Consider the following 19,425-nt stretch of genomic DNA (forward strand, 5'->3'; position numbering starts at 1 on the left):
TTAGTGAATAAACTCCTTTATTGCTATTTGGTATCAAATGGATAAGCAGAGAAATCCACTGATTCTATTAACATAATTTTCTATCTTAGGTTTCAAAGGAGGTCAACGAAATGACAGTGAAAATGCCATATCAGTGTTTCATAAATGGACAGTTCACAGATGCTGATGATGGAAAGACCTATGATACTATCAACCCAACAGACGGATCCGTGAGTAATTGCTTAGTGTGTGCAGTGACCACTGGTCATGAAATTTTAATAGTTGTAAACCTGGGAGTCTTAAGAAGTTACTTTATTCTATCACTTTGCCTCTGAGAACTTACTAGAAATAAATGTTCTCCATGTATTTCTTTCAACTATTCAGTTCTGATACTGGCTGCTGACCATAGTAATCTATTTTATGGAATGAATATTTATAATTATTTTAGATAGCTATACCTATCCGTATCAGAGGCATAGCTTCACATAATGCTCTATGCAGAAAAGAACTTTCAAACTCGGCAAGCTCATGGCAAGAAATTCAGCTTCCCCAAGGCACTGGAAGAAGCAGATATATTCTTCCTAAATGTGTCTTTCAATCGTGTCATGTGATGTGAGAAGTCCCAAATTTCAGGCTTCCAATTTCCATGTTTAAATTTTTCTTTACTTTATTACTCAATGTATTGATTTTCCATCATAAATTCTCTGGGTTTTATAAGTAATACTCTATTTTTGCTATTAATATAATATTAATTTCAAGAGAAGCATATTTATATATCTCTGTATAAATAACCTATAACCTAGTTTTCCTTATCTTGAAATAGATAATATGCAAAGTATCCTATGCTTCTTTGGTGGATGTTGATAAAGCAGTAGCAGCAGCAAAAGATGCCTTTGAAAACGGTGAATGGGGAAGAATGAATGCAAGAGAAAGAGGAAGGTTGATGTACAGGTGTGGGTTTTTTAATTTTTTTTTTAATGTTTATTTAGTTTTGAGACAGAGAGAGACAGAGCATGAACGGGGGAGGGGCAGAGAGAGAGGGAAACACAGAATCCGAAGCAGGCTCCAGGCTCCGGGCTGTCAGCACAGAACACGAGGCAGGGCTCGAACTCACGGACTGTGAGATCGTGACCTGAGCCGAAGTCAGACGCTCAACCGACTGAGCCAGCCAGGCGCCCCAACAGGTGTGTTTTTTTAAAAACACAGATCTGCTGTCTCTGGGTATTGGTTAACATTGCCAAGTTTTTAAAAATTTCCCCAAGATAGTCTAGCATGCACCCATTATGTAATATGTCTTCTGTTATTTACATCCTGTAAAGTTACATAGATGTGAGTTCCTGATTTTTGCATTAGTGCTTGGAGCAGTCAGGGTTCCAGAGGAAAAAAAATTTAATAAAAAACGATTTACAAAGATGTAGGCAAGGTCAAGGGATAATGAAGTACCCAGGTAGGGACAGCAACAGGGAAAGTTGTGACTACTCCAAGATCTAGGACAGAGGAAGGGGCTATTGCTGGAATGTGGCAAGATCTGTGGCTGTAGAAGACCACACTGCAGTGGTTTGTCGGGGAGGGACACAGCAGCTGCTGAACCATCTGTGGGGGAGCTGGGGAGTGCAATGCCCGATTGCTTACTCTCCTGGGGGTGCTGTTCATTGGTCTCTCATTAGTCAAGCCCAGTAACGGAGCAGGGGAGCCAAGTGATGTGGTCTATAAATAAAGGTCATCATCCCAGGTCACAGAGCAGTGTGGAGAAGGGATATAGAACAGCAAATGGGGACTACGCAGCACTTTGTTGTTTTCAATGACAGATTTTAAATCTGCCTGACCCATAGGGAGTAGGAATGAGGAGGAAAACTAGTAAGGCCTAGAAAGAATTATAAATTGGTAACCGAGTATGTAGATTCAAGTATGTAATTAGATTCAAGCATAAATTCACTTTTCTGCTTCCCTAAGGCCAAATAGCTGACCTTGGTCAAAATATCTCTCACAGCAGGATCTGGAAGAAACATTGAGGGAAAGAGGATTTCGAGCCCAACTTTAGAATAGTCCAAAAGGAATAATGCAAAAACCATTGAAGGGTGGAGGAAAATGGTGGAAGGGAACGCAGAATGAATTTTGACTATTTTATACTCCTGAGACAATCCTGTACTTATCTTCCCATAGAAGCTAGGCACCTACCAGAAACCTGTTGTTGTGTCTGTAATTCACCCCAGATATTTCTATCTTGTCTCTTCAGTTAGTGTTGGAAGCATTTCTATACCAACAAGAAATCCTCGCGTTCATGGATTCTCATGGGTTGTGCTCTCTAACATCTCCTTGCATATTCATGAACTAGCCACATTCCCACTGTCTTCTGTCATTGATCTCCTCTGATTATTGTGGCTCAGTCACTCTTCTGTTTTTTATACACTGATGAGGCAAATGGTACAGGCTTCCCACACCCTCTGCTTCTTTTTTTTGTAACTCCTGAAACAAGTTATGTATGAAATGATTTGTTTAATGTCTTCCCTGCTGGACCGTATTCTCCATCAGGACAAAGACCTGGTCCATGTGTGTTCACCTCTGAATTCTCAGCCCTTAGGATGGTGCCTTATACATAATAGGAGCTCAATCCATATTTGTTGAATGAATTCCTTTCACTGACCATACAGACTTGCAGACCTACTGGAAGAGAACCAGGAGGAGCTGGCAACCATTGAAGCCCTTGATTCAGGGGCTGTCTACACCCTGGCTCTGAAGACTCACATCGGAATGTCTGTGCAAACATTCAGATATTTTGCTGGCTGGTGTGACAAAATTCAGGTGAGCACAAATGTCATTTGACTCCACGGAGATCATTCCAAAAGGAAAAGGGCCGAGCATTTAGTAGTTTGTAAAGACAATGTTTTATGGGCACCTCTTAGATTTTCTTCTCTTATCCTTATAACAGTCATCTGTGGTGGATCGATAGCTATTATCCCTTGTTGCAGGCAAGGAAACAGAGGCCTGAGGACAACAGATGACTTGCATACACTCACATCGTTAGTAAGTAAAGCACAGAGCTAGGATTTGAACTCGAGATTTTTCTGAACTAAAGTCTCATGATGGTTTTTGTACTTTACTATATCTCCTAAGGGCACCTGGTAGTCTTCTGGACATCTAGGGTGTCATGGAGAGATCGAGAACTCAAATGCCTACAGAAGCCAGAGAGCTAACATACATTGTCTAAGTAAGCTGGGTATAAGAAAAATAATTTTCTAAGACATGGGCACAATAAATATTTCATTTCCTTTTTTACTATAAGAAAGTAAATAGCACATGTGTGAGGAGAAGCAGGCTATTGCTCTTGACCTCAGCACCCGGGGTATGAAAGGTAAAGGTAAGGCTCATAACAAAGAGCAGCATGCATACTGCTCATAGGCTCACGATAACCACTGCAGCACTGGCCAGGCAGCAAGAAGGAGGAAGTGGGCAAGGGAGAGAAATATAAGAGAGCTTTCAAAAGCATTCCCCACCTCCCTTGTGCTTATATCTCCCACTGGCCTTCTCTATCGGCTGAGAAGACTGGGAAACAGTATTTTATTTGGGCAAGTTGCTGTGACCATTATTAACATAGAGTCAGAGAGACCGGTCCAAGAGTCAGATTTGGCACTTAGCAGCTGATGTTGTTAAAGTTATTTGCTCTCTCTAAGCCTTCCTTTCCTCATCTGTAACATGGTCACAATAATACATACCCTGCAAGTTATGTAGTGAGGCTTAGGAGCAAGTTTGCGGTAGACTAGGGTTTGTGCATAAATGTAGTTTTAGTCACAAAGTCATACAGATGTAAGTATTTAGTAGTGGTGGTTCACGCCCACACTTTAGCCTCAATTATGAAAACCAGAGAGCTTCAAAACCTGAAAATCAATTGGTTTCAGTGGTTCGAACTCATTTGTTGCCAAAAGCTGACCTGAACCAACATGAGTCTATTTATAATTTGTATTTATATCACTTAGAGGAAAGATTCATGTTTCACTAAATAAATATTTCAATACTCATGTATTTATTTGATTATGGGGGGCTACTTCAGACCCTACTGGGAGTCATAGAGAATATAACATAAGGTATGTGCATTATGTTATATCTCTATAGTCAAATAATTCTGAATCCCAAAACACACTGGCCCCAAGGATTTCAGATAAGAGATGAACATGTGTAATTAGTAATAGCAATACAATTGTGTGCGGCAGACAAATGAATAGCTTCAGTTGAAAACGACTGCCGTGAATTAGATGGGATTAAGTCTGGCTGCATGTAACGGATACTCAAGTATGAACTTCACTTTTGCCTCATTTTCAAGGAACACCCAGGCAAGTAGTCAGGGCTAGTATATGACATGTGGGCTCCTTCTCTCTCTCTACCAGAGCTACTAAGGTACCATGTGACCTGCACCCTCAAGACGGTCTCATGGTCTCACAATAACCATTGAGGTATCAGCCATTTCAGTGACACTCTGAGCAAGGAGAAGAAATGAGTGGGGGGTAGGGTAAAGGAGCCTGTGTCAGAGCTGAGTCAGCCTACTGTAAAGAATACTCGCCTTCCAATGCCTTGTACTTATGTCTTCCATTGACCATCCCTGTCTGCCCTGGAAACTGGAAAACAGTATTTTATCTGGGCACATGACTATCACCATTATTTTATTTTATTTTTTAAAAACGTTTTAAAATGTTTATTTATTTTTGAGAAAAAGAGACAGTGTGTGAGAAAAAGAGACGGGGGGGGGGGGGCAGGGGAGACACATCCAAAGCAGGCTCCAGGCTCTGAGCTGTCAGCACAGAGCCTGATGCAGGGCTCGAACTTATGAATCACGAGATCATGACCTGAGCCGAAGTTAGACCCTTAACCGAGCCACCTAGGTGCCCCTCACCATTATTTTTTTTAAATAAAGTTTATTTATTTTTGAGAAAGAAAGAGAGGGCACAACTGGGGTAGGAGAAGAAAGAGAGAGAGAGAGAGACAGAGAGAGAGAATCCCAAGCAGGCTCTGCACTGTCAGTGCGGAGCCCAATGCAGGCTTGAACTCATGAACCATATCACCATTATTAATATAACGACAGAGGGAAGAATGGCTATTGGTTACACAATTAATATTCTCTGCCATGCCAAGAAGTTGGGAATGGAGGTAACTAAATTAGAACTATGTTTTATAGATAGATAGATAGATAGAATTATGTTTATTCTCCTGTGTCTTACTTCTTTCCAGAAAGAAATAGCAGTTTCTTTTTTTTGGTGTGAATATATTTCTTATATATCATATATTCTTACAAATTGAACACTGCCTTTTCATACCAGCTAAGAAAATGGATTCCTTGAGATTAGACTTACTCATGTCAATTAGTGAAATGAGGATCACCTTTTTTTTTTTTTTTTTTTTTTTACTCTTTAGGGTTCTACTATTCCAATCAACCAGGCCCGTCCAAATCGCAATCTGACCTTCACCAAGAAGGAGCCGCTTGGGTGAGACAAGGAGAGCGCCAAGGGTGACTTGGGTGAGTTGTGTTGGTTGGAGACAACTAAGGATGGTCGTCCTTCTGCCTCTGCAGGGTCTGCGCCATTATCATCCCCTGGAATTACCCACTGATGATGCTGGCATGGAAAAGCGCTGCGTGTCTGGCAGCGGGTAACACCCTAGTGCTCAAGCCAGCGCAGGTAAGATGCAAGGAGCCAGGGCAGAACCTCCCACTCTCCTACTTACTTGAAAACAGAGACACCCGTTTATAAACATTGTCTTTAGACAAAAATGAGATTGTGTATTATGACATCTTCAAAGGCATCATGGCTGGGCATCTCTTCCTATTAGTTAAATCTGCATTTTTGTTTGAAGTTTATTTATTTACTTTGAGAGAGACAGAGACAGCGTGAGTGGCGGAGGGACAGAGAGGGAGAGAGAGAGAATCCCAAGCAGGCTCTGCACTCTCAGTGCAGAGCTGGATGCAGGGCTCGAACCCACAAAACCGCGAGATCATGACCTGACCCAAAACCAAGAGTCGGACACTTAACCGACTGAGCCTCCCACACACCCCGAATCTTCATTTTTAATGGCTGCCTAATGTAACGCATGGATATCCCACAATTTAAAATTTCCATGGCAAGGGAAGCAGGCATAGGGTTACTCTGTGAAATCCACTGAATTTCTACCAGCCACTCCAATTCTTGCCAAATGCCAAATGCCTAATGATTAGGGAATTATTTAGAGTAACTGTAAGATATCCAAAGAAAAGTATTACATAGGCATTTGAATTTTAATTACTAAAAATATTATAAAGATATGGAAGATGAAGGAAAAGGAGGCAAAAGAATGTACATAATCGTGGCAACTATAAGTATATGTACATTGAATAACAAATAATAAAAAATAATAATTCAAATGATAGAAGTTCTCAGAAAAAATCTTTTAATGCTAGAGTAGCTTTTCAGGGAAAAGAATATGGTAGTCAACTTAATCCCTGGCTGAGCATGGCCTGTGTAAAAGTGACCAGTAGGAGACGTTCTGAGGGACACAAGTCACGGAGAAAACTTGGTCACTATTCTAGAAGGATTTACAGTTCATTACCTATTACCTCTCCTTTTATTTCTTCTTTTAGGACTTAAGAAATTACGGTTTCATTTGGCATTACTACTTAGTCGTAGTGACCACAGTCATCCTGGTTTTGCTTGTTAGAAACAATTTCATTTCATTTTTATTTTTTTTAATTTTTTTTAATGTTTATTTATTTTTGAGAGAGAGAGAGACAGAGCACAAGCAGGGGAGGAGCAGAGAGGGAGACACAGAATCTGAAGCAGGCTCCAGGCTCTGAGCTGTCAGCACAGAGCCCGATGCGGGGCTCGAACCCACAAACCGTGAGGTCATGACCTGAGCCGAAGTCAGATGCTCAACCAACTGAGCCACCCAGGTGCTCCTAATTTCATTTTTTAAAAATGTTTATTTATTGAGGCTCCTGGGTGGCTCAGTCCGTTAAGCCTCCGGCTCACATCATGATCTGGTGGTTTGTGGGTTCGAGCCCTGCGTTGGGCTCTGTCAATCTGCTTCAGATTCTGTGTCTCCCCCTCTCTCTGCCCCTCCCCTGTTCACACTCTGTCTTTCTCTCTCTCTCTCTCTCTCTCTCTCTCAAAAATGGATAATAAAACATTAAAAATCTTTTTAATTAAAAATATTTTAAAATGTTTATTTTTTAATGTTTATTTATTTTTGAGATCTCACAAAGCAGGCTCTGTGCCAACAGCAGAGAGCCCAGTATGGGGCTTGAACTCACAAACTGTGAGATTATGACCCAAGCCAAAGTTAGATGCTGAACTGACTGAGCCACTCAGGCACCCCTATTTATTTATTTTTGAAAGAGAGAAAGAGCAAGGGACAGAGAGAGAGGAGAGAAAGAATCCCAAGCAGACTATTAGTGCAGTGTCTATGGCAGGGCTCTAACTCACAATCTTGTGAGATCATGACCTGAGCCAGAATCAAGAGTCAGATGCTTAACTGTCTGAGCCACCCAGGCACCCCAATTTCATTTAAAAAAATAGGTATACATTTAAAAAAAATTCAAACTAGAAACATACAGAGGTAGGTAATGAAAAGTCTCCCTCCTATTCTTAATCCCCCAGCCAATTTACCTCCTTAGGGGCAACCAATGTCATTAATTGTTATTTATTAGTTTCTTAGGTATTCCATTAGTTTCTTAGGTATTCCCTTAGGAAGGGAATATGGGAAATTGCTAATCAACAGGCACAAAGTTTCAGTTATGCAAGATGAATAAGTCCTAGAGATCTGCTGTGTATCATTTTGTCTACAGTGAACAATAGTGCATGATACACTTAAAATTTGTTAAGAGTGGAGGGGCACCTGAGTGGCTCAGTCGGTTGGGCGGCTGACTTTGGCTCAGGTCATGGTCTCGCAGCTCGTGAGTTCAAGCCCTGTGTCAGGCTCTGTGCTGACAGCTCTGAGGCTGGAGCCTGCTTCCAATTCTGTGTCTCCCTCTCTCTCTGCCCCTCCCCTGCTGGCTCTGTCTCAAAGGTAAATAAACATTAAAAAAAATTTTTTTTTTAATTGTTCAGAGGGTAGATGTTGTATTAAGTGTTCTGACCACAATGCAATACAATAGTAGCATTCTATACATATTTAGCAAAAGAAAAAATCTTCCTTTTTTTGGTACAATTTCCAATGTATAAATAAACCAACTCCCATAATATTCCATTGTATAGTTAAACTATATTTTATTTAACCAATCCTGAGTTAATGGATATTTAGATTGTTCTGCCCTTTTGGTATTATTTTTTTTAATTTTTTTTAAAGTTTTATTTATTTATTTTGAGAAAGAGACAGCATGAGCAGGGGAGGGGCCGAGAGAGAGAATCCCAAGCAGGTTCTGAGCCATCAGTGTGGAGCCCAAAGCAGGGCTTGATCTCACAAACCGTGAGTGAGATCATGACCTGAGCTGAAATCAAGAGTCAGATCCTTAACGGACTGAGCCACCAAGGCGCCCCTGCTCTTTTGGTGTTATAAAATGTGCTACAGTTATTACCCTTGTAAATACGGCATTATACACGTGTGGAAGCATATTTAAAGGATATGTTTCTGAGAGCCGAATCACTCACAGATACATGTATTTGTGTGGTAGGTATGACAAATGCTTCCATGGAAACGGGACCAATTCCCCAGCGTGCTATAGGAGTGCCGTTTCCCCGGGTAGCACTACTCATTAAGGAGCAGGAAGCCAGTAGAGTGAAGAGGGACAGATAACCTAGCCTGGGGGCGCTTAATCCTGGCTGCACATAGAATCACCTGGAGTTCTCATTTTAAAATACTGATATCTGGGCCGCCTTGGCAGAGTTGCTGATTTAATTGGTCTAGTTGGGAGCTGAGGAACTAGTATTGCTTGAAAGCTTCACATTTGTTTCTAAGATGCAGTCAGGGTTGAGAGTCACTAAATAGTATCCTATGAGAGTGCTAAATAGTGAAGAATTCCAATGATTATATATAATGTTCAAAAATTATGAACATTCATTGAGGGTATACTAATTGCCAGGCATCTATAAGACAAAGACGCACAAAGTTTCTGTTCCCATGGAGATTACAGTCTGACTCCAACGCAACTTAAAACTTGTGACTGAGTTTACAGGTGCCTGAGTGGCTCAGTCAGTTAAGCGTCCAACTCCTCTGATTTCTGCTCAGGTCATGATCTCACGGTTTGTGGGATTGAGCCCGCGCTGGGCTCCGTGCTCTCAGTGCAGAGGCTGCTTGGGATCCTCTCTCCCCCTCTCTCTCTGCCTCTCTCTCTCTCAAAAATAAATACTTTTTTTTTTAAAAACTTAAAAAAAAACCCTGACAGTTTAGTGATTGATGATAATTTTAATCTTGTAAATGAAAGACCCAAAGTTGTTGTTCTGTTATAGATATCTTTTTATTTTTATTTTTTAAGTTTATTTATTTATTCTGAGAGAAAGAGAGAGAGAGACAGGGAGGGGCAGAGAGAGAGAGAGAGAGAGAGAGAGAGAGAATCCCAAGCGGGTTCTACACTATCAGCTCAGAGCCTGGTGTGGGGCTCGAATTCATGAACTACAAGATCACCACCCAAGCTGAAGCCAGAGTCAGACATTTAACTGACTGAGCCACCCAAGTGCCCTGATATCTTTTTATTTTATTGTATAATATTACATAATGATAGTATGAAACCATTTCCAGTATTAAGGCCCCTGTGTGAATGTCAGGAGGACTGAATCAGAGGTCTCCCTTTCCCTTTAACCTGAGAGGAAGGTACAGATTCCTGTGGCCTGGACTGGCCACAGGTCTGACAGATTCCAACCACTTTATTAATGTAATAAGAGCATTAGCAATGACCTACTCTTGCCCAGAACACTGCTAGATGCTTTCCTATACATCATTTAAACCGATAGTCCTGCTGGGAGAACTGAGCAGCCAAATGGAAGAAAGCCAATAGAAATGAAAAGGAAAGAGATAAAGATTATACCATTTGTTTTATTTTATTTATTAATGATATAAAATCTTTTTGTTCTTACTTAAAAAGAGCTACCATTAATCCAGGGTACTTAGTTTTTAAATGTCTTTCTAGTTGTGCTTTCATACAAAGTCATAATAATATACCCTTTGGGCTAGGACCATCTTTAACTGGAGTAGATGTAAATCTACTGTTTCAGATATCTTCCTGATGATTTCAAATGTTTAAGACCAATTTCTCATTGAGTTTAACTAGATGGCCATTTTTTAAACCTCACCAGGTTACTGCAGTGGATGTGTTACTAGAAGGAAAGTGTTAGCCCTGCCTTTTGCTTGTTTGCTTGTTGCCTTGGTAGTATTATTATTTATTATGCAGTTTCTTTTTCAGCCACTTGTCCGTTTTATGAAGGCTGGGTTAGTTAAAGTAATAATATATAACAATACATAGTCTGTGAACCCATGTAACCAGGCCAATAAACTTCAACATGTGGCAATATTCTGAAAGCAAATGAGCAAGTGGGGAAACCACTGTCATTCCCTTGCCCTTGTGAACTCCTGTTCTTTCCTAGGACATACCTTTGTGACCCATGACCTTCTGGCCTTCATTCAGACTGAGTGAGAGTATCATGATCCCACCATATAATAAATGTTAGTTATGTATGACTTACTGCATATCTTTGTCCATTAAATAGAAGCTCTACTATTCTCTTTTCACACCTCCATGGATCTTCTTGCACATTCCATTCATTGGGACTACACTAACAAAGACATAATCAGCACTGGTTTTTAAGTGTGGAAATTATGACTTTCATTTTGCTTCTGAGTTATGCACTGCTGTAATCGATGTTAAAAATGAGATTCTATTGGGGCGCCTGGGTGGCGCAGTCGGTTAAGCGTCCGACTTCAGCCAGGTCACGATCTCGCGGTCCGTGAGTTCGAGCCCCGCCTCGGGCTCTGGGCTGATGGCTCAGAGCCTGGAGCCTGTTTCCGATTCTGTGTCTCCCTCTCTCTCTGCCCCTCGCCTGTTCATGCTCTGTCTCTCTCTGTCCCAAAAATAAATAAACGTTGAAAAAAAAATTTTTTTTTTAAAAAATGAGATTCTATTATGCCATCTTTGTGTAAAAAAGGAGGGAAAATAAGAAGATACGTATCTGTTCACTTGAACAAAAGAAACATAGGAAGGATACACGGTAGACGAATGAGGTTGATTAGCTACAGGCTATGAGGAGACCGGATGGAAGGGGTAGAGGGAAGGGGAGCAGGGAATAACATTTCTCTGGCTGGACCTTTTGTATATTCCTCACTTTTGGAAGCATATTTCCCATACTCAACAATGACAGCAAACAAACCACGGAAGAAAAGAAATATGATCAACCCAGATGGGGCAAAACCCCTAAAATTGAATACAAATAAAAACAAATGCACTAAGCCACATTTCAGAAGAGTAACATGATCCCGTTGAGGGAAGTGAGGAAACATTAATCCAAGTAACTTTTGAGAGACATTGGGACTATGTGCCCTGAGTCTAAAGGCAAAATCACTGTAAATAAGTATTGAACTCTAGTTAGTAGGCTTCTTTTTCATAGGGACATAGCTTAATAATTCTCAAATTGTCCTCTATACATTTAAGGATTGAGCAAATCAGTAAATGTTTTGTAACTATTGGAAGCCATGTTTCTCAGTGTTGGAGAAGAGAGTTACACACGCAAAAAGGAAAAAGATTGAATGAACCCTGAGATATCGGATGGAGGTATTCACAAATTCATATGTTTTAATATATTTAGATAGCGTGGTGAAGAAATGGATCTGGTGTATGTGGGGATAGATGATAGATAGGAAGATAGATACAGACACACAGATAAATAGACTTATGTGTGTATGGGCAAACATATAGCTATCCCCCAGCTCTGTCTCCTGAGAAGGCCTAGAAGCAACAACAGTGTCCAGATCTTGGTTTCTAAAATTCTGATTTTTTTTACTCACAGCCCTTTTGACACCAAATGTGTGGGGTTTTTTCTTCCCCCCCATACCAACCTATTCTTTAACTCCCTAAACACCAGCTAGGTGCTCCACAATTTAAGCCAATTCTGACACTAATTACCTTGAGCTTTAGCACAGACCCCAGAGGTGAAGGGCTCGGTCAGTCTCACAAGACTGCCTCCATTTCAGATGCCAATGTGAGCCCTGGGCCTCCTGTACTTCCGACCAACTGGCTATAATTCAGAGGTTTCCATGACCCCCTCCTCGGGTGTGATTTGCTACAATAGCTGACAGAATTCAGAAAAACACTTTATTTACTATGACTATTATAAAGGATCAAAACCAACAGTCAGATGAAAAGGTACATAGGTTGAGGTCTGGAAGGATCATGAGCACAGGAGCTCAGGTTGTGGAATTCAGGTGCACCACCCTCCCATCACATAGATGCATTTGCCAACCCAGAAGCTCTCTTGGTGATTGAACTCAACATCCAACCCCACTTACCTTCCCAACGTCAGGGTGAAAGTTCCAATTGTTTAATCATGGCTTTAAATAGTCTTGAAATCTCTTCCTACAATATATTTATTAATTACAAAATATAAATGAGTAACTTACAGTGGTGAAACATAGCAGACTCCCTTTACCAAATCATCAAAGTTAACATTTCCAATATTGGGGCTATTTGATAGCATGTGTCTCCTGAGATGGTGCTCTGAGGACTCAGCATCAGTCCTGTGGTGTTCTTGCCAAAGTTCTTGCACTTGAACAAGTGCACAACCTGAATCGAATCATGAGGAAACAGCAGACAAATCCAGATGAAGGGGCGTTGTCCAAAAATAACTAGCCTGTGCTTATCAAAAATGTTAGTGAAATGAAATATAAAAGAAAACTCAGAAACTCTCCCGGATTAAAGGAGACTACAGACATGGAAAGGCCATGTATGATCTTGGATTTCCTTTTTCTACAATGAGCATTACTGGGACAATTGGTGAAAACAGAATAAGGTCTGTAAATAAGGTTTTCTAATGAGTTGTTAATTTTCTGATTTTGATCATTGTACTGTGGTTATGTAAAAGAACTCCTTGTTTTTAGGAAATGCACACAAAAGTATTTATAGGTGAAGGGGCATGTCTATGTCTTACTCTTACACAGTTCAGAGAAAAATAAAGAGAAAAAGAGGATAAAGCCAATGTAGTAAAATGTTAACATTTGAGAAACCTGGGTGATGGATATATAGGAATTCTTTGTACTGTTTTTGCAACTTTGCTGTAAGTCTGAAGTTATGTCAAAATAAAAGAAAAAATAAAACGACCAGAAAGCAAAAGCAGGATACTAGTCTAAAGGACAAGACAGGGTCTGAAGAAGGTAATTGTGGTCTGCTCCTGCTCAGGTCACGCCCTTGACTGCTTTGAAGTTTGCTGAGCTCTCCGTGAAAGCAGGCTTTCCCAAGGGGGTAATCAACATCATCCCAGGCTCAGGTAAACCATCAAAGGACTCACTTGGCTGTAAGTAATGAATGGTACAGGAGTAGCTGAGCGACTATTTTCCCTCTAGAGTCTTGTCTTGTAACTACCATATATTAAAGCTAAATACAATTTACCAAATAATTAACTTAAGGATAAATATATTTACCATGTGCTAAAAATCTTAGAGTAGAAATATAATGGTGGGTGAGTAGGGTGGGAGGAGCAGAAATTGAACAACGTTGTAAAACTACCGTAAGGTGGCCTGTTTCAATTTTTAAAAATTACCTTGGAAGATGAAAAACCAAGGCTTACCCATCTTCTGGGGGGCTGATAATTGCATGGAGGACATTATTTAGACTTTTTCAATTTGTAATTAATATAGAAAATGTGAAACTAAGAAAGCTTAGAAATCTACTTCAGTGAATTCAAAGTCACTCTCACCGTAAGAACTTGAATAATGTTTTAATTCATGTTTTCCTCCCTGATTCTACAGGTGGCATAGCTGGGCAACGCCTTTCTGAACATCCTGATATCCGTAAACTTGGTTTCACTGGGTCCACTGCTATTGGCAAACAGATCATGAAGAGGTATTGGTTTTAGCGTGTTGATTTGCTGCAGATCCTAGTAAACCAGGTTTTTGTTTATGCTTTTTTGCTTTTTTATATAGAATGTGTTTGGAAGGGGTAACCTGGGTGGCACAGTTGGTTAAGCATCTGACTCGATCTCAGCTCAGGTCATGATCTCACGGTTTGTGCGTTCAAGTCCCACATAGGGCTCTGCGCTGATGGTGCGGAGCCTGCTTGGGACTCCGTTTCTCCTTCTCTCTGCCCCCCTCCCACTTGTGTGCTCTCTCTCTCTCTCTCTCTCTCTCTTTTTCTCTCAAAAGTAAATAAATAAGCTTAAAAAAAAAAAAAAAAGAATGTGTTTACAAGGAGAAAACCCACATCAGATTTAGAAGAGAAATCTACTTATCACTGCAGGGTATTGAGATATTTTCATATAATAAAATACTCTCCAAAGCATAAAGCCCATAGTCCATAAAACTAGAGCCATATTGGAATTCTACACCTTACTGGTAGCTATGACAATCCAGAACAAAAAATTTTTGCATACTAAAGCTGTGGCCCAAATTGGTCTTAGAGCATAAGTAAGAAACTGAAGAGACATATAAATGGCAAATATGGATTATTTATAAAATGAATTCCTAAAATGCAGTAACATTTGTTTTTTAAAAAAATTGCAGACAATCTAAATGTCCAAAATAAGGCATGGTTAAGGTATGTCAGTGCAGGGATGCCTGGGTGGCGCAGTCGGTTAAGCATGGGCTCTTGACTTCAGCTCAGGTCATGATCCCTGAGTTGTGTTATCAAGCTCCGTGTTGGGCTCTAAGCTGAAGGTGGAGCCTGCTTGGGATTCTTTCTCTCCCCCTCTGCCCCCCTCTCCTCCACTTGCGCGCGCTCTCTCTCTCTCTCTCTCTCTCTCAAAAAAAAAAAAAAAAAAAAAAAGGATGTCAGTGTAATGGAGGTCCACGCGATCATGTTCATGGAGAATTTTTAATAATATTGAAAAATATTGTTAAAAGGTAAATAGAAAGAAAAAAGAAAACTAAGGTATAAAATTGTACATATGGGGTGATCACAACCATTAAAAAAAATTTTTTTTAACATTTATTCATCTTTGAGACAGAGAGAGACAGAGCATGAATGGGGGAGGGTCAGAGAGAGGGAGACACAGAATTTGAAATAGGCTCCAGGCTCTGAGCTGTCAGCACAGAGCCCGACGTGGGGCTCAAACTCACGGACCGCAAGCTCATGACCTGAGCTGAAGTTGGCCGCTTAACCGACTGAGCCACCCAGATGCCCTGATCACAATCATTTTAAATAAGACAAAGGCTGTGGTTGGACACAGACCAAAAATAAGTATGTCAAAATGGTGAAACATGGATATGAAGCCATGGAATGGAATTTTGTGATTTTTTTTTTCTTCTTTCTGAGTTTTTGGGGGTATTTTTAAATGTTTTAAATAACAATATTTTTGCAAATGGGGGAAATAAATAATGTACTTCTAAAAATTGATATTTTGTTTCTGTAATGCTTCAGGAATCTGGCTAGAGGTTAAATTCCTTGCCAGGGCTTTATGTAACCAAATTTCTTAAGAATCTAAATTTATCCATGAGGATCTCTAGTTATTGAATCACAGAATTATAAAAGCTTTTTATTATGGAAACTTTCTAATATTTACAAAGCACACAGAATCATGGAATGAACTCCCATGTGCTCATCACTGGGCTTCAACGGCTACTACCCTTCAACCATTTGTGTTTTGTCTTTGAATAAGTTTCTTAATATTTCTGAGGCTCAATTATATTTTCCATGCTAAGTGGTAACTTAGAGTTAAAAAGGCCCACGCGAGAGAATGCTCATTTCCCATTTATTTTCCTCTAGCTGTGCTGTGAGCAACCTGAAGAAAGTTTCCCTTGAACTTGGTGGCAAATCCCCACTTATAATATTCAATGACTGTGAACTTGACAAGGCCGTGAGAATGGTAAGAGGGGGACAAATCTCCCTAAATAGGTGCCTACTTCTAAAACATGTCTCATCTCCTTTTTTATTAGAAATCTCAAAATGAGATTGGGTTTTGTCTGGTCATAAATAGAAGCCACTCTCTTGATGCTTAGATTTAGGACTATTTAAGTCACTTAATTAAAAAAAAAAATAGTACCTTTACACTTATATCATTAAGCTGTATTTAAAACTTGGGGGATAAGAGAGTCTTTTCTAAGCATTCATGATTTATACAAACTGATGTCAAGATTTTAAAAGCAAAATCTGGTATACCAGTAGTACATTTAAATGTATCAAATAATGTAGATTTTCTTACAACACAAAATTTGTTCTTAGTGGTGTATCCTTACTGTTACACACACTTTTTTTTTTTAAGCGCTCCTGGACCAAAAGGGGGAAAGGAGAAACAAAATCCCTAAAATCGTGCTAGATCAAAACTGAGTATCTCTAGACAATTCCCATCATTAGCTAGGCCAAGGCATCGGCTCTGACTTTTGTTTTTCTGCTGTCTTCCGACAACATCTAATTCTCAGTGTGTGTGATCTTATGACAATCTGAAGTACTGTTAATATTTTCTCTTCTGTTGCTGAAGGGCATGGGGGCAGTATTTTTCAACAAAGGAGAGAACTGTATTGCAGCCGGGCGCTTGTTTGTGGAAGAAGCCATCCACGATGAATTTGTGACAAGAGTGGTAAGACATCTTCCGATTTGCTTTATAGAAACTGCTTTTACCTGAAAAGTACTTCTGGCGATATTGATGAATTTTTAGGTGGGATACTAGTACTGCGCCATATTTTAAATGACAAAGTCGTTACCTTTTAGAGCTACTTTCTGACATATTTACAGAGGAAATTGTATGATGTGTAGACTTTGCTTCAAAGTAACCCAGGAGGATAGGGGCACCTGGCTGGCTCAGTCTGTTAAGCGTCTGACTTTGGCTCGGGTCATGATCTTGTGGTTCATGGGTTTGAGCCCCATGTCGGGCTCTGTGCTGACAGCTGGAGGCTGAAGCCTGCTTTGGATTCTGTGTCTCCCTCTCTCTCTGCCCCTCTCCCACTCCCACTCTCTCTCTCAAAAAGAAATAAACATTAAAAAATAATTAAAAAAAAAAAAAAAAAAAACCAGGAGGGGAGGAGGTGAGTAAGGGAACAAATTGGCCAAGAGTTGGTAATTGTTGAAGCTGGATGATGGGTAAATGGGGTGTCATGTTATTGTCTACTTTTTTATATATTTGCAGTTTCTCATAGTAAAAAGGTATAGGTCTCTATAAAAAAAAAAAAAACCTTAAAAGTTTTTATTATCTATACCTTGCTCTACATTTATAGTAAATTATATCCTTGAGACTAATGGGAAATATACTCCTAGATTTAAGTTGACTAAGAGATATACTACTGGATCCTTGCAAATCGTCAATGCACTGTTAATCAGACAGCCAATCATTTCCTCCACTAAAATGTACAGATAAATACATACATGCATACATACATATATACATACACACCTCTTATAGATTGGTCATGATTTTATAAACATAAGACCAAAAGAAGCCATTTGTAGAACTATGAACACGAATTGTGTGGCTAAAATAAACTAAACTATAATACAGTATGCCATTATTATGGGAACAGTAATCATGAATTTGTTTGTATTTGAAAAACCAGCACCCAGCTTCTTTTTTTTAGGGTCAATTCCCTCTCCCCATTCCCAAGAAGAAAAGACATTCTTTCTTCATGAGAATGGAAAACAAGAAGACCAGGAGTGCCTGAGTGGTTCAGTCAGTCAAGCATCTGACTCTTGATTTCGGCTCAGGTCATGATCCGAGGGTCATGGAATCGAGCCCCATGTCAGGCTCTGCGCTGACATCATTGTGCCTGCTTGGAGTTCTCTCTCACTCTCTCCCTCTCTCTGTCCCTCCCCTGCTTGTGCTCTCTGTTTCTCTCACTCACAAAATAAAGAAATAAACATAAAAATAGTTAAAAAAAAAAAAAAAAAGAAAAGAAAACAAGAAGACCTATGGAGGGCAGTGGCTACCCTCCTGAGCACCCCTGTAATTCAGTTTTGCGCCACGGTAAAATAAAAGTTACAGAACTTTTGCAATTAGTTTGTTGACATTTCAAATGCTGAGACCAGAAATGTCAAGAGTCTACCTTATCAGCCCATCAATAAACATGTTTTGTACACATGTAATCTGTATTCATTCACTCATTCAGCAACTATTTCTTGAGCACTTACTGAGAGATTCTTGCCAGGCCTAAATTCAAATTCAGGGCCCTATTGGGTCATGGTAACTCTCATTCTTTCTTCTCACTGGAAATGGACTTAACATTAGAAAACGCAGGGGCCCCTGGGTGGCTCAGTCGGTAAAGCGTCTGACTTTGGCTCAGGTTATGATCTCACAGTTCATGAGTTCGATCCCCACATGGGGCTCTCTGCTGTCAGCATGGAGCCTGCTTTGTATCCTCTGCCCCCTTCTCTCTCTGCCCCTCCCCCACTCTCTCTCTCTCTTAAAAATAAATAAACATTAAAAATAAATAAATAAGAAAATGCAAAAGTAGGTTAAGGTAAGTGAGGTGCATGGGAAACGATTACAAAGACATGCCTCTGATGAACATTGCACAACAAAGATAGCTTTTTATCAGAACATTCTAGCAATTCCTCTGGCATGGCTATACCATGAAAATGTCTCAAGGGCAGTCTGCCACATTTGGTGGGGAGAAAAAAAGATAGCAACGTGGCCATTGCTATGGACAGAAATTCTTCTGTCCTGAAGAGTAAAAGTGTGCTGTGTTAACAAAAATTCCAGAACATCAGGTCTGCTATTCTAATGGATTAACACTCAGGATAATTTGAATATAACATATATACATAGCTTATAGTCTGTTAGAACTTAGTGGTTAACAGTTTGCGCTTTCAAGTCAGGAAAACTCTACTATATTTAGTGGTTGTGTGTCTTAAATCACTTACCCTGTCTAAGCCTCAGTTTCTTCATCTGTAAGATGGAAATAATGAATACCCACCTCCAGTGCTTCCGTGAAGACTAAAAGACAACACATCTTTTGACAGCTTAGTACAACAGCCACCACACGGTAGAAGCTGAGCTGAGGGTATCCATTATTATTATTAACAGTCAATTGTGTTTTGTGAACTGGGTGACAAACAGGTGGAAGAAATTAAAAAGATGAAAATTGGTGATCCACTTGACAGATCTACCGATCACGGGCCCCAAAATCATAAGGCCCATCTGGAAAAGCTTCTGCAATACTGTGAAGCTGGAGTGAAAGAGGGGGCCACCTTGGTGTACGGGGGAAGACAAGTTCAAAGGCCAGGTAAGACCACCTCCGCAGGAGGCATACTGGGATTGTGCTCCAACACCTTACTCTGCAAACTGATCATTAGCAGGGGAAAAGGTAACATTTGTCTATGTTTCCTGTATGAACCAAAGGTCTCGGTACACTGAGTAGCTGATAAGG

General features: G+C 40.1%; 1 protein-coding gene across 2 annotated transcripts in view; it reads left to right on the forward strand.

Annotated features, from left to right (window-relative positions):
• Positions 1-19,425, forward strand: part of ALDH1L2 (aldehyde dehydrogenase 1 family member L2) — a 67,710-nt gene that overhangs the window by 40,307 nt on the left and 7,978 nt on the right. For both annotated transcript variants that reach the window (XM_086712475.1, XM_086712476.1), the window contains 10 exons: positions 90-209; positions 803-930; positions 2,631-2,781; positions 5,383-5,453; positions 5,540-5,645; positions 13,316-13,403; positions 13,885-13,978; positions 15,836-15,935; positions 16,548-16,646; positions 19,116-19,281. In XM_086712475.1, coding sequence (XP_086568601.1) covers positions 90-209; positions 803-930; positions 2,631-2,781; positions 5,383-5,453; positions 5,540-5,645; positions 13,316-13,403; positions 13,885-13,978; positions 15,836-15,935; positions 16,548-16,646; positions 19,116-19,281 — 1,123 coding nt within the window. The remainder of the gene's footprint in view (positions 1-89; positions 210-802; positions 931-2,630; positions 2,782-5,382; positions 5,454-5,539; positions 5,646-13,315; positions 13,404-13,884; positions 13,979-15,835; positions 15,936-16,547; positions 16,647-19,115; positions 19,282-19,425) is intronic.

This window comes from Puma concolor, chromosome B4 (genome assembly GCF_028749965.1).
Source record: "Puma concolor isolate L17-30 chromosome B4, mPumCon1.1.hap2, whole genome shotgun sequence".
NCBI lineage: Eukaryota > Metazoa > Chordata > Mammalia > Carnivora > Felidae > Puma > Puma concolor.